At 37.9% G+C, this 22,927-nt stretch overlaps 1 protein-coding gene across 1 annotated transcript in view; it reads left to right on the top strand.

Moving 5' to 3' along the window:
• Window positions 1-819: 819 nt before the first annotated feature.
• Window positions 820-22,927, top strand: part of LOC122994170 (tissue factor-like) — a 29,724-nt gene continuing 7,616 nt past the window's right edge. The window contains exons 1-6 of the mRNA XM_044368720.1: window positions 820-1,027; window positions 2,388-2,502; window positions 3,374-3,463; window positions 9,716-9,822; window positions 11,172-11,350; window positions 17,906-18,056. Coding sequence (XP_044224655.1) covers window positions 961-1,027; window positions 2,388-2,502; window positions 3,374-3,463; window positions 9,716-9,822; window positions 11,172-11,350; window positions 17,906-18,056 — 709 coding nt within the window. The 5' untranslated portion in view covers window positions 820-960. The remainder of the gene's footprint in view (window positions 1,028-2,387; window positions 2,503-3,373; window positions 3,464-9,715; window positions 9,823-11,171; window positions 11,351-17,905; window positions 18,057-22,927) is intronic.

The following is a 22,927-nucleotide window of genomic DNA, read 5'->3' as shown; positions in this document are numbered from 1 at the left end:
TACATACACACACACACACACACATATATATACATATATATATATATGTGTGTATCCCTAAGACCATTGGTTCCTACTGGTTCCAACATAAATCTTTATAGACAGCTCACAAAGATATAATTTCAATTTTTTAACAGGCTCAGTAATTTCCTAAAACAGCTGGTCACTGTAGTTTTTAGCAAATGTTACTCAAATAGGAGGAAATAATGCATTTGTTGGGAGCTATTTTCAGCAGCTGGTTAATCCTAATTTGGTGCTGTGATTGACAAGTCAAACTGTTCTCCATAAGAACATAATGTATACAAATCATATATCAGTTATTTGGAATTTAAATTCTAATATTGGGTGTCAGCACTGAAATCATATCAGTCTATCTACTTTTTGCAGGTACTGATTCACCAGTGTTGTGTGTGAGATTGGAAAGTGATGAAAAAGTTTCCTATTAAACTACAGAAATTGAACTGGACCACTTGGAAAAATGCCCACTGGCTGCCAAGACAACAGGACATCAAACTTTGCTTTACACAAAAATACGAGCATCTTGATGCTGAGAATCTCATTCTGACAAAGAAAGACTCCACTATTTGGTTCTTGTAAAGCTGGGTGTAACTATTGCTAAGTAATTACTCATGTTTCTGTTTAACACTGGGCAGTTATAGAAGGAGACATTCACAGTTTTAAGGGGCAGTGGGGTGTTGGCCCATTGAGATTCTTGTTCTTAATCCATGTTTTGGTGAGAGGCAGAGTTCAAGATGAGCAAATAGTTGTAGAACCTTCCATGAGCAGGCAGGCATGTGGGAGGGATCAGCCAGCAGAACACAGAGGCCTAACCCTGAACAGACCCCGAGTTCCCGCATCTGCAGCTCCCACACTCTTTGTCCCACTGAACAGAAACTGCAGCTTAAACCCAGAGAAAAATCTTATCTACAACAAGGTTATAGGATTTTGGCTAATGCGGACATGGCCTCTCTGAAAACTGTATTTTATCTGGGTGTCTGCTTGTCTTCTTGGATTATCACTACTGCAGGTAAAAATACAAGATAGATAGATAGATAGATAGATAGATAGATAGATAGATAGATAGATAGATAGATAGATAGATAGATTTTTTTTCTGGGCTGACTACTGCTCACTTTGAGCTAGTACAGAAATTTGTCTTTTATACTGTATTTTTGAGTGTAACAGTGCTGTACAGACATTAGAGGGTGATGTTTGTTTATGGCTAATATGTCTTTTGCATGTTGTCGAACTTTATGTTCTTTGTAGCTTGTGATGGAATCTCTTTGGTTTGGGATTTGGTTCCGACATTCCTGTGCTAATTTAACATGGACATAATGCTCAATGGTGAACTGGAACTAAGTGTGTTTACTCAAGTACAAATTTGAGGTACTTGTAGTTTACTTGAGTATTTCCATTTTATGCTACTTTGTACTTCGACTCCACTACATTTCAGAGGGAAATATTGTAATTTTTACTCCACATATTCTGTTGTTTAAATCGTCTGCTCTTTTCTTTTTATAAAATGTGTTATGCATTTTGTGTGAAAGGTGCTATATAAATAAAGTGTATCATTATCATAATTATAAAAACATATGATACACATATATTATGATGCAATACTATTACTATTTATCTGCTCAAAGTATCAAAATTGGCTATACTTTGAGAACATTTTGCTGATAATACTTCTGTTTTTTGTGTGGATGTCAATTTTTTTCTCCAACTCATTTATCAATGTTGGTTTTGATGTGATTACATTCATTCACTAAAATTATGTCTGGATGTGAAAATATCCATTCGAAAAATACACTGAAAAGTGGACATCTTGACTTATTTCAATGAAAAATTCACTGAAATCACAACAAAACAAAACAGAACACAAACTCAAGAAGGGGGAATATTCAGAGATCATGGAAGTGTGGAAAAGTGATATGCATATACATGTGCATCATCAGCAGCATGGCAATGATATGATGTCATGAAGCAATTTTGAAATGTGACCCATTATCTCGTGGTGTAAAAGGATGGGTTCACATTTCTTCAAGTCTGTCTTAATACAATGCTCACATCCTCACATGTGCATTGAAAGCCTTGTTTGTGGTTGTAATTGTTCGACCTGTCCATACAGGAAACCTGCAAAGAGATCCCTTTTTAAAGTGATTTTAATTTAAGTGATGGTGGACAAAATCCACAGTCCTCATTCTGTGTAAGAATAACTTTTAAAGTGTAGCTGAAACTAACGTGAGGCCCTAGCAGTCTAACTTGCAAAAATCAAGGAACCTCCAAGGGAACAAAATTTTGTACTAAAAACACAGCTACTTTAGAAGATACGCACTTGATTTGTCTAACTCAGACCTATACTTCAAATGTCTTATTGTCATTCACAGATGAAGACTCTGTGCCCAAAGCAGAGAATGTGCGCTGGGTGTCTGTGGACTTTAAAACCACCCTCACATGGACTACCACTCCGTCTAACTACACATACACTGTCCTGTACTCTATGTGAGTTCACACACGCACACATGCACGCATGCACGCACATACACGCGCGCACACACACAGAAAGAGAGTTTATATGCTGGTATGTATTATTGCAGAAGTGAGTTAATTAAAGAAGAAACAAAACGGAGAGTAAATTATGGTTTCCATCCCCCATTAATTACAACATATCACAATTATGAGAAACTCATGAGAATTCTTCCTTGTGATTATGAGATCTTCAGCTGGGAACTGGATTCAAGAGCCCAAGATGACATCCAATCATTTGAATGAAAGCCTAAAACACTTTCATGCTACCTAGTTTGCTTCCGCATTGGGCACAATGCTCAATATTTTCTCTCTCCCTGACCTCACCCCCTCACTTCTGCTGGGCCCACAGATCTGCTTTAGATCCATACTTTCACCTGAACAGTCCCAACAAATTATGATGCCTGTGTAATGTTGACATGATTATCACATCATCTCATCTCAGTAAGTACTATAGGGGCATAAAAACATGCCAATGTCTTAAACTATGGCAGGAAGTGTTTTCAAGATCCTGTTTTTTCAAATCGCATACTTACAATTCTTCCTATTATTATGCTACATTTCTCTTGTAAAGATCACATTTGTGATATATTCTTACCTTTTATTTTTTTTAATTTTAATCTATTTATTTATTTATACAGTGTGCTGCTGTACTGAAGTGATATCACACTGTGTTCCATTGTGTCCGGTGACACTGTTTTTTAAAAACTGTATATTTATCTTTAATAAATTGTCGGGTCACGTTAGTATGTCAGTGATAAAAAAGTGTTGGAATGTCAGCAGTCTGTGATTTTTTTATTTAAAGCGTTATTATCATGTTTTGTGTGTTTTGTCATGTGACTATCAGTGATGACAGTGACTGGACTGAAATTCCTGACTGCATCAGAGTGTCAGAATCAGAATGTGATCTGACCAACCACATCATGGCCCACGACAGGTAGGAACAGGACCTTGTTCGAGTTCACTTTGTTCATCATTTAAGGCCCTATATAATATCCCTATGTGGTAGGGTTTAGTGACTTTAGTCCCCATTGACATAACACATTTTACATTCTTTTGTAATTTCTTTTTTCGATCAATTTTGTATTGTATATCAGTATATCACACAAGTGTAAACATTATACATTTTACATGTTTTCTCCTCTCTTCCACTCCCCCCATAATGTCACATATATACAATCTTAAACTTTGCGAGATCTACTATGGAAAACGTTACAATTGTGCAAACATAAACAATTAACAGTCGTAATAACCGAACTCTCCCCCACCCCTTTACCCCAGTGGCGACCCCTGAAACCCCACCCACCCCCCCACCCACCTTGGATCTCTTACTCTCTTACCCCCCCCCAAAAAAAAATTGAATAAGAATTAATGTCTATCACGCTGCATCATCTCCTTAACTAAATTATAAGCCTCCTCCCACATTTTAAGTGTCTTAAGACTGGCCCCATGCATTCAAGCTCCATCAAGACGATTTCAATAAGCGAGTTGGCCCACTGTTGCATTCTAGGAGCAAACTTGTAATGTATCAGTTGGTGATTGGGATTCTTTGACGTATTGAACAGATTTGTCCACACTGTGTCCCAACAAATCACTTCATCATTTGCCCTAGTTAGGTCTCTATGCCATATGGCTTCTACTGGTAATGTCTTGTTGGGTTTGGAAATAAGTTTATATAGTTTAGAGACAATCCCTCGCGTGGGTCCAGGTGGGGCTAACACATTGTGAAGAGGGTGCGTAAGAGGTGCAGACCCCCATGGGACACTGTAGGCCTTCATGGCTGACCTTAACTTCAGATAGAAAAAGTATGATGAACCAGGTAAGCCATATTGGGTTTTTAGATCATTAAAAGCTCGCAGGCCACTGTTATAGTATAGGTCTTTCAAAACGTTGATTCCCTTACTCTTCCAACTTGGAAATGAGAAAGGTAAATTGCCGGTCAAGAGTAGAAAGTTGTTAAAAATCGGTGAGTGGTTATGCCATTTGAGATCTGCACGCATATATTTCATTACTGTATGGACAGTTGTAAGAAGGTATGTAATTAGAGGGCCTAGACACAATTTGGCTTTTTTCAATGGTATATTAGAATAAACCAGATCTTGCAATCTATGAGGCAGTGAGAGATTTTGCCCATTCCAACCAATCAAAGGCTTTTTCAGCATCCAGTGATAGAGCCGAGCACGGAGAATCAATACTGCTAGCTGAATGGATAATGTGCAATAGGTGACACATGTTGCCTGATGCTTGACGAGTCTTAATAAAGCCAGTCTGATCATTATGAATTAATTTTGTGAGATTTACTTCTAGTCGGGTTGGGAGCACTTTGGCATATAATTTAACATCACTATTCAAAAGAGAAAGGGGTCTATAATTACCGCATTGAGACAGGTCTTTATTTGGTTTTAGAAGTACAGAGGTTATGGCCGTGTTGACGCATACATTGAATGCACCCTTATCAATTGCTGCATTAATCATTTCCAGCAGCGGTTTCCCCAATACATCCCAGAGGGCGAGGTATAACTCTGGCGGAATTCCATCCCATCCTGGTGACTTACCCTTCTTCATACTAACAAGAGCCATCCTTAACTCCTCTAAGGATATAGGGGCATTGAGCAACTTGGCTTCATCGTTTGATAGGGAGGGCAGATCTAACCCCTGAAAGAAATGGGTACATTTGCCAGGGTCAAGTGGGATTTCAGACGCATACAGAGTGGAATAAAAGGTCTTGAATTCAGTATTAATGTTGTGGGGGTTGCTCAAAGTACCAGCAGGAGTTTTTATGGCCACAATATTTGAGTATTTCTCATTATTTTTCAATCTCAAAGATAGAAGGTGGCTAGGCCTGGCCCCATTAAAGTAGTATGTCCTTCTTGTCATATGCATCAAAAACTCTGCCCTGCGTCTTAACAGAGAATTCAACTCAGTTCTCGTTATGGTTATTCTTCGTTGTAGCGTCTCAGAGTATGAGGCCTGTTGTTGGGCCTCTAGTTGGGTGAGAGTAGTCTCCGGCTCAGTTATTTTCTTAATTCTATTTTTGTTTAGATGAGAGGAACAAGTGATGGAGGAGTCTCTGATGCAGCCCTTAATCGCATCCCACACAAATCTGGGGTCATCTACTGAACCTACATTTATATTTATAAAGATATTTAAATTCTCTCCAAGAAAGTACAAGAAGTCTTCATTCTTCAGGAGAGAAGTATTAAACCATCACCGCAGTGCTCTGGTAGGCGTATCCTGAAGTGTGAAACGTGCTGCAATAATGCTATGATCAGATAGAGAGCAGGGTTTGATTAAAACATCATGTATCTCTGAGAAAGATGCGGGTGAAGCCAGTATATAATCTATTCTGGAGTAATTTTGATATCTAGCTGAATAAAAAGTATACTTTTTAGGTGTGGGATTGACAGCACGGTACAGGTCTGTTAGACCAAGTGCAGACAGAAATTTTTGAAAATCTGTGGATGCACGTGATTGATTGTATGTGAGACATTGCAGTGATTTATCCAGTGTCATGTTCGCAAAGCAATTCATGTCTGCACCAAGAATCAGAGTAAAATCTTGTAGTTGCAGTAGGGTTGCAGTTAAGTTTGGAAAAAACTCTGATTCATATTGAGATGGCACATAAACAGAAATAAAAGCGAAATTGCGCCCAGCTATAATAGTCTTGATATAGGAAACCCTGCCATCATCACTACCATATTTCTCCAACACAGTAATGGGGAGGTTGCTTTTTAACAATACTAATGAGCCTGGTTTTTGTATCTAGAGATGCAGATGCAGCCACATAGATGATTTTTATCTCTGTCAATGAAACGCAGCAGCTTCATGATGACAACGCACGGGATGGATTTGCCGTTCACGTCCCGTTTGGTAGCACCTAAGTGGTGTGCATGCATTATTTCCACAGGACCCAAATCTGGAAACCACCATGAGATAGAATCCGACATGTAGTTTAGGAGATGCGATGTCTCTGCAGTTTCAGGGACTCCGTGCACACGTATGTTGTCTCTGCGAGACCTGTCCTCCATGTCCGCAATTCTCTCCTCCAGTTGGTCATGCTGTGCAGTAAACTTTTTAACAGATGCTGAAAGCCGGGTGTCCACCTCTGCCAAACGGTTCCCGTCTTTCTCCAAACAATCCATACACTCCGAAACGCCCGTGCGCATGGCCACCATCTCGCCCCGAAGTACAGCGACTTAAGCATCTGCCAACTCCTGCGTCTTGCTTGTCAGCTGCGCCACCACATCTTGTACGAGTGTAGGGATAGCCTCCTTCATAGCTTCTGCAACCGGTAGATTAACAATGTTAGCTAGTCCCTCATTGTCGGATGACGGGGCTGTAACCACCTGTTTGCCGGCTGCCTTTCTTGAACTCGTCGCCATTTCGTTATGAAAAAATTGAAATTAACACAGCGAAACTGAAAAAACAAAAAAAGAACAGCTTAAGGTATGGAAATAAAGTGAAAATTTGGGAGGACGCTGCAGAGCTGCAAAGGAAGCGTCCTACATCCCCCGCGATGGCCACGTGACTCATTCTTTTGTAATTTCTAATGGTTTCTAATATGTATACTCCTTATGATATTTCTGTCATCAGCATTATATTTATGCGTCTTGACTTTATGACAACTTTATCTTAGTTCCAACTTATCAAATAATATAGTCACATGTTTGGTTATAGCTATTCAACTCTGAGTTTATGACATTTCAAAGATGATTAAGTATAATATTATAGGTACTCAGTGTCTGTATGTCTTGTCCAGCAGCTCTCCAGAAACAGGGGAGAGAATTATTCATTTCACACCCATATCAGATCATCATGTGGACAATGAGAGAATTTGTTGAGTCCAGAGTGACCACACTCAGCAGATTCTCCCAGTTTACCACTATAAAACTAGAGACATATACCTTCTGCATGCAGACGAGCAATAGTTTTTAATACTGAAATATAACCTAAAAACATATTAAAAACATTCAGTTTAAGCAGTCAACTATTATCAATTTTATTGCAACCATCTAAAATGAAGTGATGTGAACTAGAATATGTTATTACAAATGTATGATCCATCAGAAAGACAGATTGACATTTCTCTGTGGTATCATCTAGATTTTTAAACTCTGCAAAACAGAGCCAACAAATGCAGCCAACAATTTTGAAAGGTACAATGTCTCCAGTGGTCAGACAATAACAGGTCCTATTTGACTGTTATCAGCCTATTGAATAGGTGTTATCATCACACATCTGTCCCAAATATATGGGCTAGTAGGGGCCTCCTAAACCTACTAGTACGTTCAGGAGGCTGTTATCACCCATTTATTACAGTGAGCCAATATTGGTGGTGTCCAGTAGGCGCAGAAAGCCTGTTATCAGGCATATGCTGAAGATTCCACATGGCTCCTGCTTTGACATACTGACCTTTGAACCTTGACCCCGGTGGATGTTTGAAGGCTTATAATACAGCAACAAAAGAGGCTACAGACATGGGACCAACTGAGAGCTCTTGACCTCAGCTATCATGTGAGTCAACAACTGGGTTTGCTGTCAAATGTAGGTAAAATATGTTTAAAATTAATTTCCACCCATTTAACAATTAGATATATAAAATCCGATCACACCAGTAAGTACTGAATTAATCTCTCAATCCAGTACTTACAACCTCCAGTCCTAGGAAAAAATGTAAAAAGATTTTTTTTTTTTTTAAACCTAGAGCCATGCTATGCAGCTTCATACAAATCAGCACCACAGTTGTAATTCCTTTGGTTTTCAAAGTAGGATCAAAGGAGAAACTGAGCCTATCGTATTGTCGAGTTATCAAGGACAATTTCATGTTTTGTGTTGCAGAATGTTAAAGATATCGTTAAAAGAAAACCATACCATGGTGACAGTGAGGAAAATACTTTCAGGCAGCAGGTCCTCCAATAAGCTAATCGCAAAGCTTCAAATTTGGGATTTCAAATTCAATTCATCCCTGGGGCACTCTAAAATCTAAATTTTTTATTGAAAGAACATGTTCAAACAGTTTCATAAAATAACATAAATAACATAACAGCTCAGATAACTACACAACGCAAGGACAAAGATAATTGAAACAACATGCAACTATATGGTTTCAGCGATAGCAGCATCCATAGTAAGCACCATAGCAACAATAGATGAAAGAATCTCATAATAAATAACAAACTAAACATCATAAACATTCACTGAACAAAGATTATGAAAATAAAATGCACATTTCTCGCTAGAAATATTATCAAAATGCATTTTTATGCTGAAACTAAAATATCTTAAAATATTGCGTTTTCCACTGAGAATAAAAGGAATATTAACCAGTTTGTTTGTTTTTTAGCAGAGAAACTTGATAGTCATGTTACAGTCTTAGCTGATAACAGTCAAAATGGGTGTTGGATTTGGTATTTGTGTAATTAATCCCTGTATCATAGAGGAGATTCATTCTCCCAAAAAAGTACATGTTTGTACCTCGCTTTACCTCTTTTACACTTCCTGTTTGGTCACAATTGATTATCTTTTATTCAATATTAATACATATAGAATAACATTTAGAATACATTACATTTTATTCGTAAGTTCTTATAAAATATGGGCAGTGGTTTGAAGTTTCTCTGTGATGTATAATACCCTATAGTATAATACAGTTCAAAAAAGAAATGTTTCCTTTTTCCAAATCAGAAAAAATACTTGAAGCTCCTCCATATTTTATCCATCCATGTTTTTTCTCGCCTGGATATATGTTCGTCTGTCTTTATAAATGTTTTTAGTTTCAGTAAGCTGACTAGTTTGGCTTTTAATCATATTTCCTTTTCCCATTTAAGGCCCTATTCACACCTGGCATTAAAATTAAACATTGGTGATCCAATCACAAACTCTAAGTACAAGTGTGAATGGGCCCAAGATGCACACATAGGACACATTGAGATCAGATTAGCAGTATGTCCACGGATGCATCCTGGGCCATATTGAAGGACTGCCTACTCAATTGATGTGTGATCACAACACTTGTGATCAGATCACCCAAGATGCATGTTAACGCCAGGTGTGAACATGGCCTAATTTTAGGAATTTCCTGCCCTCTCTCTATACCAGTCACTGTAACGTCTTTAAAAAAAAAGAAAAACCCTGTATTCACCATATTGCTTGCTCTCCGACAAATACTGATGTAGTCCTATTTTGACAGGACCTACACTGCTGACATTCAAACAGAACCTGCTGAAACGGACCATTACTTTGACCAGGAGGAGCCCCCTCACACTTATTCCTCAAACTTCAACCCCTATAAAGAGAGTAGGTAACACACACACACACACACACACACACATTGCAGTTAAAGTTGTGATATACAGAAAGGTAAGCTAGAAATATCTTGCATCCATTTCCAAAATGGCTCAGAGAGACACAAAACTACACTAACTGCTACATGTTACAAGCAAGAATCTTCCCCCAATGTATAAATATTACTTTGATAAGTAAAACACAGTTTTGATCAATTATTTAGTTGCTGATTATTTTTACTCCTTTTGTTGTTTTTAATAATAATAATAATAATAATAATAATAATAATAATAATAATAATAATAATAATAATAATAATAATAATAATAATCTATAGTTATAGGAAACTGTGCCCCACATATAGGGGCATTTTTATTTTCAAAATATTTCTAAGAATAGACATACAAACAATTGGACAAGTCTCATTGTTGTCACAGGTAAGTCACTGTGATTTATTGGTGTGTTCAGAGAACCAGTGAATGGCCAAATTTGTCTTGTGATATAGTGAGACTCAATAATCAAGATTTCTACCCTATAAGAGTTAAGTTTGAAAAGTGTTGCCCATACAGTGAGGAACACACAGAGAATTATCAGTGACTCTGCAGTTCCCCTCATCTCTACAGAGCATTCTAGCTCGTTGTTCTGGTTTTCCAGCGCACAACTTTGTACACTACCTACCCAAGACCAAACAGCAGCTGGTGAACATGGTGGAGCATTTAGCAGTTCAAATAAGACATATTTTTCTCAGGAGTTGATGGAGACCAAACCAGAGCTGGAAGGAGACTGAATGTGCAACTTAGATTTGTCTGGTGGCCAGAAACACAACTCCAAATGGATGCTAATGTCACTGTGCAATAAGACAATAGTATGCTTAAATATTTGCCATAATGACTTGACGATGTCAGATGTGTTAACAAGATGTCCTGCTGCCCCCAAGGGCCCCCAAAAATAAATCAATGTAGCTTTAAGGACATTTATAGACGTCCATTACAGTCATTACAGTTGGCGGGCATAACAGAGAGATACAACTGAGTGTCATCTGCACATTTGTGAAAGAGATGCAATTTCTACGGATGACGTGCCTCCAGAATCATGTATAAGGAGAATAATATTGGTTCAAAATTGACCCTTAAGGACCAGAATTTCAACAGGAGGAAATCCAATTTAATGCAGTTCAGGATATACCCACACAACACCCTAGGCTGTTAAACAGAATGTTGTGAGCAACTATGAAAACACAAATGATAGTGTCACTAAAACTGACTCACACCTTTAAGCTTTATGAATAAAACACTTTCATTTCATATTAATAATAAGCCTGTCAGGTAGTTTGACCGTAACTGTGATTTCTCCTCTACCAGGTAAGATCAGTGCTGTTACGTTCCGTGTGGAGATTGTAGAGGAGAGCAGTGTGACTGTGACCATCACTGATCCTGTGACCAGTATCCATGTACAACAGAAGCAACTCACAATCAGAGATATTCTCAAAAATGACCTCAAGTACAAGATCAGCTACTACAAGTCTGGAAGCACAGGGAAGGTATTCCACTGCCAACATTCACCCTCATATACAAGTCTGTCATCCACATTACAGTTTCAAAGAAATGTGATTAAATGCCTACTAACATTAACCACAATAATCAGGCATGTTTAAGTGTTCAATTTATTGGATGTAGTTCATCAGCTGGTTATTTAAAAGATACAGGGGCAAATTCACAAATAATGGATTGCTGCTGCTGATAGCACCATGAATTGCATATCATCTGCAACCGCTATCTGCCCCGTCACAAAGTCCAATTCACAAAAGATATTGCACTAATGATATGATGGCATAAACACACCTGTAATGTTTTGCAGCTGAGTGCTATTTTCCCTTGTTTTGCATCTGATTGAATGAGCAGAGTGGTTTTCAGTGTTTCAGGCTTTTCTCCACATTTCAGCAGAAAGATCAGTCCATAATGAATGTCTTTAATTAGCAGAGTAGAGAGGGTGTCTGCCTCCCGGACCAAAACTGGAAGATGGTTCCACAGGAGAGGAGCCTAATAGTTGAAGGCTCTACCTCCAATTCTACTTTTGGAGATTCTAGGAACCACAAGTAAGCCTGCATTCTGGGAGGGCAGTGTTCTAGTGGGTTAATAGGGTACTATGAGCTAGCTCTTTAAGATATGATGGTGGCTGACCATTAAGGGCTTTGTAAGTGAGGAAAATTCTATTCTGGATTTTACAGGGAGCAAGTGCAGAGAAGCTAAAATGAGAGAAATATGATCTCTTTTTCTAGTTTTTGCCAGTACACGTGCAGCTACATTCTTGACCAGCTGGAGAGTTTTTAGATACTGCAGACTATTAATAAGGTATTCCAATAATCCAATAAGCCTAGAAGTAACGAATATGTGGACTAGTTTTTCTGCATCTTTTTGAGACAGGATGTGCCTGATTTTGGCAATGTTACGTCTAGAGTAGGTAAATCATTGAATAATGTCTTTTTAAGGTGTTTAGGACCAAGCACAATAACTTCAGTTTTGTTTGAGTTTAGTAGCCGAAAACTGCAGGTTATCCATGTCTTTATGTCCTTAAGGCATGCTTGGACTTTAGTTTATACGAATATTTGTTTCATACTAATATTTTAAAAATTATTTGTTTTTGGGAAGAAAAAAAAGTCATGTAAAATACCAAAGCGCAGGTTGGTTATATCACTATCTCAGTCTCTCTCCTCTGCTCCACTGTTACGTCTATCAGCAGGTCTCATCGAAGGGAGTCACATCCACCTGCTAAATGATGCACATTTCCTTCACATCACTCCTGGAATTGGGGGTGTTCCCCAGAGATAAAGCTGAGCTACTGACACAAACAAAGTGCTTACAAGGGACTCTCCATAACCTGTTGTTCCCCTTCTCCTTTCCACAAAGTTAGGTTGTAAAAAATAGGCAAAAATGAAAAGTGCAAAACAAGACTCCTTTGAAGTTCCTCCCTACATGTTACATGCTGTACTGTCTCTGTGTTATGGGTGTATAAATAGGTAAAGGTCTGCCCACAATGAGGCGATGAGTAAAGTTTTAGCTCAGTAATCAGCGCAGTTGTCTATGATCTGGGAGACTCCAGTTCAAGACCCGGTGTGGGGACCTCCTTTGTAAGGTAGTTTATTCATGAGCACTTATTGTAACACTTTCAATTTCTAAAATTTAAATCGTAATAAAAACAAAAACAGGATTTTCAAGCCTCTTCCCACTTTTATTTGAATACAAATAGTTTTTCTGCCTCCACAAATACAGATACAAATACAAATACTGGGCTCTCTGCACATCCCAAGTAGAAAGTCACACAACTGATTAACAACTGCTTTCTCAAGGATATTAGAGAGAAAGGGAAGGTTAGATACAAGTCTGTAGTTGGCTAAATGCCTGAATCAAGAGTAGGCTTTTTAAGAAGAGGTTTAATTACAGCTGCTTGAAAGGACTGTGCTACATAGCCTGTTGATAAAGACAGATTGATAATATCTAGTAAAGAAGTACTAACTAAAGGTCAGACTTCCTTAAGCAGCCTTGCTGGGATTGATTCTAAGAGACATGTTGATTATTTAGATGAAGAAATTGTTGAAGTTGGTTCAGTAAGGTTGATTGGAGAAAAACAGTCTAAATATATATCAGGTATTCCACCTGTTTCTAAGTTTCCTGTGTTTGGGGATAAATTGGTGGCTGTTGAGGGCAGGAGTTAATTCATTTTGTCTCTAATATTTAGAATTTTATCATTAAAGAAGCTCATGAATTCATTACCACTGAAAGATATGGGAATACATGGATCAATAGAGTTATGACTCTGTCAGCCAGGGCAAAGTGCTGTAAAGGAACCTGAGGAACCTTATTATATTCTTTTTTAGCAGGATTATGGAGTCAAGTGTCATTTGCAGTGAGCCTGCAGCACTATCAACAAAATGATCAGTTTGGGAGGGACTAAAATTAGCATAGGCATCCTCTGTTGTATTGTGATATGGCATTAAACTCAATGCTGATGGAATCACTTCCTTGAAATTAGCTACAGCACTATCAGATAAACATCTAGTGAAGACATTTTTTCTTTCTTTTCTAATGGCTTGTAGTCCAGTAACAGAAATTCAAGAGTTATTAAGTAATGGTCTGATAAAATAGGATTTTGTGGAAAGACTATTAAATGTTCAGTTTCGATGCCATATGTCAGAACAAGGTCAAGGGTGTGGTTAAAACAGTGAGTGAGTTTATTTACACGTTTGGGTTAATTCTCTAGGAGGAGTTGGTTAAAATACAATGTCTACAAATAGCAAAAACTGTGCAAAAATTGCACAGTATATTCAAAATGGCCGACTTCCTATTGGAATTAGGGTATGGCTCCAGAGGCTTTTTTGTGCATCTGGACATGATACATGTGCCTACCAAATTTTGTTCATCTACATCAAATTTAACGGTGGGGGCTTTTAATTTTAAATTTTACAGGGGGCGCCCTTGATCCATTTTAGAACACCCAGGCCAAAAACCCATATCCAATATCACGTTTCACCAATTCTGATGGATGTGCTAAGCTTCATGAGTTTTCAAAGATTCTTGGCACCTCAGAAATGTCAAACGTAATTAGGGGTGCTATAGAGCTGCCGTGTCACACAAGCCCATTTGAGATAACAAATCAAAGTACTTACTCATTCGAACAGGCGTGCAAAGTTTTGTGAGTTTTCAAGCATGTTTAGCCCCTCAAAAAAATTGTTTCATTGTGAAGAAGAAGAAAAAGAAGAAGGATTCTCTCAGATACGATAGGACCTTTGCATCATTTGATACTTGGGCCCTAATTACAAGAGGGCCTTCACACTATTTGGTGCAAAATCAGATGATGTTTGTCCTATAAGGATGACTTCCTGTTGTCAATAGGTGGCACTATGAGTATGATCCAATATTGACATGTAGATGTGGTCAGGCTGGGACTCTTATCAAGCATGAGAAATTTTGTACAGGTTAGCCAATGTACATTCAAGTTACAACAACTTCCTGCTTCATCGAGAAACACTGAAGTTCACCACATCGCCACGTCAAGGGCATTCGATGAAAAGTCAAGTTTTGATAACTTTTCATTGCAAAGTTCTTTAGATGACACTATCCCGATCTGAAGTCTCTTGGCTTAAGTCTGTAGGAGGAGTTTGTTAAAATACAACACCTACAAATGGCAAAACCTGGAGTAGAGTGAGTTAGAGTTAGACCAGAGTTAGTTAGTGAGTGGAGTTAAACCAGTTTGTTTTGCAATGACGATACATCGAAATTCGCTGTGTCACCATGGCAACAGTGTTACATGAAAACTCACGGTCTTCACAATATATCATCATCAAGGTCTTAGGGCTTTTCTGACCAGATTTGAAGTGTGTGGTGTGTTCAACCGGCAAGGCAGAGGTCATAAAAGAACAGCACCTGTAACTTCCTCTTGCCAGTAGGTGGCGCTATGACTATGAGTCTGGACTGACATGTAGATGCATTCAGGTTGGCACTCTTATCAAGTGTGAGAAATTTGGGGCAGATTGGACAATGTATGTTTAAGTTATAACAACTTCCTGTTTCATGAACAGCAAAGTTTGCCATGTCGCCATGGCAACAGTGTTAATTGAAAACTTTAATAACTTTTAATTGCAAACATCTTTAGATGACACTGACCAAATTTAAAGTCTGTCAGGTTAAATCTCTAGGAGGAGTTTATTAAAACACAAGGTCTGCAAATGGCAACAATTGTGCAAAAATTGCAAATTAAATTCAAAATGGCTGACTTCCTGTTGGATTTAGGGTATGGCTCACAGGAGGCTTTATGTTTGTCTGGCCATGATACATGTCCCTACCAAATTACGCTGATGTATGACAATTTTGAGGGAGGGGCTTCAAATTTGAAATTTTCTAGGGGTTGCCCTTGAGCCATTTTTCCATGCCCATGGCCAAGACCCATAACATTTTTCACAACTTCTGACATATGTACAAAGTTTTGTAAGTTGAGAGCACGTTTAGCCCCTCAAAAATGCATTTCTTTTGGACTGTTCGGTGCTCGGGCCCTCGGGCAGCGGTAGTATTGCTACTGTAGATTTATTTTCACGGCTCTGAATTTTCAGGATTATCTGACACTGTGTGAATGGGTAAAATATTATTTCTGGTGTGCAGTAGTGGTGCTGGTGATGACTCATTGGAAATTATGTATACATTTGATGAACTATGTGTCATTTAAGCCTCACCTCCTGTTGCACGTAGGCAATACTACATAAGTGTCCACTATGTAGCATTAGAGAACACCCACTAATTATACGTCATGTTGCTATATATCATGTGTAGACCCCACCATGTTGATAGGAATTATCAATTGGATGATGTTTGTCACATAAGGCTGACTTCCTGTTGCCATTATGACTATGACTCAATGTGAGCATGTAAATGTGTTCAGGCCTGTACTCTTATCAAACATGAGAAATCTGGGGCAGATTGGACAATGTAAAGTAAAGTTACAGCAACTTCCTGTTTAATGCCCTGAACATGTTTTGGGCAAACTTCACCGGCAAGCCACGCCTAGGGCATTCCATGAAAACTAAAAAGCTCCACAATTTAACATTGCTAAGGTTTTTATATGTCACCTACCAAATTTGAAGTTGTTTGGGTTAAATCTCTGGGAGGAGTTTGTTAAAGTATAACACCTGTCAATGGCTTCACTTTATGAAAAAAATGCAAAGTAGATTCAAAATAGTGGACTGACTGTTGGATTTAGGGTATGGCAAGAGGCTTTTTTAAAGTCTGGAGATGGTCTGCCTACCAAATTTTCTACCTTTGACGTTTTCTAGGAGGCACCTTTGAGCCATTTTGCCACACCCATGCCCAAGACCCATATCCAATGTCAAGTTTCGCCACTTCTGATGCATGTGCAGAGTTTTGTGAGTTTTCAAGCATTCCTAGCACCTCAAAAATGCTAAAAGTAATTAGGGGGCACTATAGAACTGATGTGCCATGCCCAAGCCCAGTTGTGATATCAATCACAATATTTACTAGTTTGAACATAGGTGCAAAGTTTCATGAGTTTTCACGCACCCAAAGGCATAAAACGTGTTCAAAATGGCTGACTTCCTGTCTAGTGAAAACAAATGTATAAATATGTTTTATGACCAGCATCATGAGAGCAATGAACCCACCAAGTTTCATGAACATCCAAGCAACTTTATCACAACCTGGCCATGCATTTGGGGGCCTACTGGCTGCACCTGAGCCCAATCACTGCAGAACAGTTCTGCCGTGCAAACAACTTCCAGCATGTTTTTCAAAATACAATCTTTCATCTCTGAGTGACTATTTTTCAAAATTACAAAATTCTACCTCATTTTCCAAAACACATCTCATTTTAATCTCTTTTATCTCTAAATAGTTATACATAAGCCAATCTTATTTCCATGTTTGTCTACAGTTGACCTTAGAATATGGGTTTACCATACTATTTATAAAGTATTGTATTCATGATCATTTTTTTCTTTTATAAGGAATGAATAATTGTATTCAGTAAAAACCTATTTGGAAAGATCATTGTAAACATGAATCACTTCTGAAATAAAAGGAACAATATCAACAGTAAAAATCTTAAGGAAGCAAACAATGACAAACTTCACATATTGACATGCTTAAGAATTCAAAATATGTATACATACTTTGAAAAGAAAATATTAACTTTAAAAATGTAAATTTTAAATGCATTCATGTACAGTGACTATAAGATTGTTACTACTTACTACTTACTTACTTACAGTATATGTATATATATACTTACTTACTTACAGTATATATAAGATCCAGTATTGTCTTTGAAAAACAGACACATGTGGAAGGCCGTTCAATGTTAAGGTATAAACACTGAAAATAAAAAAAGGTTCATACTAAAATAGAGCAGCATCACAATCTGGTTTGATATCAGAAATATACTTAGATTTGTCTTTTCAATTTTCATTTTTTACTATATAAATGCAGTAGTCACATCAAGAATTTCTGAGCGTCTAAATGTCAGAATGGTGAGTTAGATAGATGTATAGATGTTTAAGTGAGTGTTTGTTATATTTCCTATTTTTACCGGGCAGAGAGACATCATATCTAACTCCAGTATAGCAGAGGTGTCGGGGCTGGATGCAGGACAGAGTTACTGCTTCATGGTGGCAGCTTTCATCCCCTCCAGACCCAAAAACTCCCAGCAGGGAGCCTGGAGCATCCAGCAATGTACACCTGGACAAGGTACACACACACACTGTATACACTACACAGGGTATGGGCATCTGAATGGACACATAATGGTCAGTACAAGGTAATAATGTGACCTTTCTTTGATCCCTGAGATGACTATGTTTTAGTTTTTGTAGTCCAGGTGCTGGATAAATAGCCAAAAACAGTAGAAATACTGTACTGTACTCTCAGGTCATGAGTTCTGCTTGTGGCTTTTATGGATGGTGCTTTTGTCTGGTGTGCTTAAAAAAATGTCCCCAAAGTATGTTGTTAGTTTTGTTTACATTCAGTGTGTATCACCCAAACACACTGGGCCTGACAAACAAGATTAAAGCATTTCTTACCTTGTAAAACATCTGCAAAGCCATTTTTAAAATTTTTTTAAATTGTTTGAATCCAGGTACAATTACACCATCATGTTTTATGCGCATGTTAAGTTTGTGTATAACAAAACCATGGAGTGGCTTAACCAGGTTGGAAAAGTTGGAAAAGACATATGAAAGTACTAAAGATGCAATAAAGGCTGATGGCAACAGATTTTTTGAATACACCTTGACATTGTAGTGCACATTTTTTCATCTCTGTAGATGAAGTATTCATGGTATGCCACTCAAAGTAACACACCTCCAAGTCAAAATGAAAGCCCAAAAAATGAAGAACACATGCTACACATGGATCAGGAAAAAAATCATCCATTTTCTCTGTAGTTTCTGAACTCTAGTATTCCTGCCAATGGTTTTGCAGCAATGTGCCAAAAAAGAAGACTACAAGCTAATAAACTTGGATGTACTAAAAAATCTGCTTTTCAAATAATTTATGAGGACTGAAATGAATTCCACACATTTGTTAGACCTTAAGAATGAACACAGTGAATTTTGGTGGCCCTATTTTCTTGTAACGAGGCACAGGCACAGACACAAGTATTAATCCCTGGCACAGGTGCATGTGGGTGTGACCAACACCATAGGCCCTATTTTCGTGAACCCAGCACTGCAGCACAGATCACTGTCAAGTGCGCCCTGTGCAGCGTGCTGCGGGCACCTTTGGTATTTTCATGGCCAGGTGCACTAGTGGCACACTTGGTTACCACTTCTGGACCCATGAAGAGACAGCTAACATTAGCTAGACCCTCCTCCTTTGTATAATGCAGGACGAACACAGAGCACTAACAACAGGCAAGAAACGCTGATCATTTTATGGCAGGCTGTGAGGTTAAATTATTGTATATATGTTGTTTTTTTTAATGATTGATAGTTTAAAAAATGTGTATATTGTGTAAATACAGTAAGATTTTTAGTTCTCTATAGAACGTACTACAGAGTATTGTACAGGAACAAGTCATGGAAACGCAGCAGGAAAACATTCAGTGGGCTTTATTTTTGACAATTTTGTCTTTTCTTAAATTAAATACAAACTACAGTACTTTATAATACTGTAATACAGTATCAATACGGTATATTAGAATATTGCTGTAAAGAAAACAAAAAAAGTATTGTAAATTCTCTAATGCAGTAAAAATCGACTATGCACAAAACAACTCTAACAAACAAAAAACAGACTTTACTCTCATACTGTCAGTTGCATTTGGCTACAAGTTCTTGTCAACATCACATTTAATGTTGCCTCTTGCCAAACACACTGAATGAATGAATGTAGTCACTGAATGCTGTTTGTGTGAAAACAAATCAAATGTGTCACAGTTTGGTCCATAATTGTTGCTGTTGTGTTGACTTTATGAGGAGTTTTGAAGAGTTTCTGAACTAATATTTTTATTCCTGATAAAGGAAGACAGACTTGTTTTCCTATTTCAATTCCACAGAGACATGGGGTAGTGTCTCACCCAAGACCTACACAAACTGACATCTTAGCCCAAGTGGGGGTCTGACAACATGACACCGACCAGAGTCGAACAATGTGTCAAAATTCTTGGAAAAGCCAGATGGCAAACTAAATTATCACCTGAACTAAAAGCATAAATGACCTTTGGGATAATCTGAACTAGAGAAAGGACCAGATAACTCCACACAAACAGGAACTCTGGACTGTTAAGACTCTTTTTGGGTCTCACTTATCTACACATGGACTGTTGTAAATTTGAGAGTACATTCCTGAATGACTTAACACTGGTAGATTCCCTTTTAGCCCTTTCTTTAAGCCAATGCCTGAATTAATGTGAAGCAAGGACCTGAGCATTACTTGAATCATTGTTAAAATATTAAAATTCAATTTTATTATATTTTTCATCATGTGACAACATTGCCCCCTGTTGACTTTTATAGCAAAGTCTTTTTACGGTATATGAACTGCATTTAATTTTTAAGTTTAAAATCACCTAAACTGTTTAACCTTTTTGCATGTACTACAAGTATTAGCCAAATTATATTTTGATCGTTAAATTAGACAAGTCGTATTGAATGTTTTTATATTATGAAGTAAGAGTTATGTTGAATTTACGTTTGAATCCAGGTAATACTGAACATTTAATCTAGTCGCTACAGAAATGTTATGTTTCCAATCACCTAATTGTTGTTTTAATTTTACTTCCTTATATTAGTATACTCAATAGTTAGATTAATCAGGAATGGTATGCTGAATGAGGAATTAAGAAATGCTGCTAAACTTTGTTTTCTGAATAGTCTTACAGTAAACTGATATCTACAATTTTGACATGAAGGTGGGCCATAAAGACGCTTTCAGTGTAATTATGTGCGTAAACCCTAAGTTTAATTCCCTAAGAGGAAGGATTAGTAAATCATAACTCAGTAACACCACATTTTTCAATTAAGAACAAAGAAAATTAATATTCATTAGAACTTTGGCGTGAGAAAGTTTTCAACACGCCCAAGACTTCAGAAACTGATAAAAAGCCAAAAGGCATCTCCCATTCCTTTGTGCTCAACCAAAATAATGGTTCTCGCCAGCAAGAGAGTCAGAGCAGCTAGAGAGAGAAAGACGATGCTTGAGCGGGACTTCTGCTCACAGCAGCTACAAAGATCTCTCCAGGACACAGTCCTTCTTAAAAAACCTTACTCATTTTCCCCATATCTTGGCAGAACTTAAAGTTCCTGTTATCATTTGAAGGCCTTACTATTCTTTGGTTTTATTATTCTCATCATCATATATTATTAAGGTGTTAATAAATGTCTTAATTCATCTTAAGAAGTTATTGTTGTGGTTTCCTTTGAGCACAGCAGACAGAGTTTTGAAACAAACTTACAATTAATTTGAGACTGATCAATTAAACATATGTGTTCCCTTCAACAAAAGAATGGTGCCCCACGAGTTGAGATATTAATAACAAAAGCAGATAATGCTACAGTCATAACCAAAAATTGTAAAAGGAAATATGAGTCAAACATGAATTAAAAAGTTTGTCTTATTTCAGGGAGGTTTATATGGGCACATGTTCACCAAATAAAATGACAAAGTACTGTGGAAAAGAAGTGCGCCAAGCTTTCAACTTGCTCTGAGTGACTCATTCTTTGCACCCAGATTGCAGTGCACTACTGGATTGTAAAATCACCACACCCTTAACTGTGCGCCATCCCGCACTGTGGCTCATGGTGAGTCACCGAGATACTAAACTGATGCAGTCGAGGAAATTACCTGATTGCGCCACAGGAAAGTAGTAGTCTGCCAGTGCAGAGAGTTAGCTGTAGCTTAAGTGTCTTCTCTCACACTCTCAATATCTTACGTGGTGTCAGAAGTTACGGAAATCTGTCATGCACAGAAGAGGTAAAGCCATGGCTACCACACAGTCTGAGCATCCGAAAATAGATTGGGATGCCACCCACAATGTCGACTAGAAATTAATAATGTAAACTTGTCAAATTAAAAGCAAGATTATTTGAGATTATATGAGAAGACCATGAGATGAAATCACACAACTATCAAAGTTATACAATTCTTCTTGTATTTACATGACAAATAACATTACATAACTTGCATAATGATTAGACATTTCATTGACATGAAATTCAGGTTTGGCTCTGATTTGCAGGGGTTCTTCACAAAAGTCAGGAATGTGACTTAGAGTTTATGACTCTGGTCTGGTAAGATAAGATGCCCAAAAGGGGAGAGTTCTCTGTTCATGTTTATTGAGTTGTTGATCTTTCTCCTGGTTCAAATAACCCCAGAGGTCATTTATGCTTTTAGTTCAGGCCATAACTCAGTTATTGGTCGGAAATGATTTCTCAGGAGGTCTGTTCTTTTGGTACTGGTAGGAGAGTGTTTGGTTATTAGTAATAATTAATAATTATCATAGATAATTATGAATTATGAAATCAAGATATTGTTAATATTAATCAATAATTCGGGCACCAACTGTTAAAGAACCTAACGGGAGGGACACAACTTTCAGATCTGTGAGGAGCATGGTTGGTTATTAGCAATAATCATCAGAGATAATTATTAATTATAAAATTAATAGAATTATTAATATGAATTAACTAATATGGGGCACCACTCGGAAACCGGGACCAATAACCAAAAAAGGTAGTCTTCTACATAAGCAAACACAAACAGCTATGTACAGGATTGAACACATACAGGTGAAAGCGTGTGTGTGTGTGTGTGTGTGTGACAAGATGGTGACGATCTGGCGTGATGACGTCGTTTGGGACGCAGACGTGACTAGAGGAGGAAGTCACGTCTCGCGAGAACCAAATGGCGGAAGTGACGGCGGTGTCTTGGTTAGATAATAGCAAGACAGCGTCGCCTGGTGGACGGTGTCTTGCACTCACCCAATTCTGTGGAAAACACACGTGTCTGATGGCGGATAAGGCTGGACAGAACCACACTTTGTCCAACGTTATCTGACCGTCAGATGTATAAGAAGATGTGTGTGTATACATGCGTGTGTACGCGCTTGTGTGTGGTTTAGT

The sequence above is a fragment of the Thunnus albacares genome, chromosome 12, assembly GCF_914725855.1.
Source record: "Thunnus albacares chromosome 12, fThuAlb1.1, whole genome shotgun sequence".
In the NCBI taxonomy this organism is placed as follows: domain Eukaryota; kingdom Metazoa; phylum Chordata; class Actinopteri; order Scombriformes; family Scombridae; genus Thunnus; species Thunnus albacares.
Note: the sequence above shows the minus strand (reverse complement) of the source record. Positions and strands in the feature narration are given on the sequence as shown.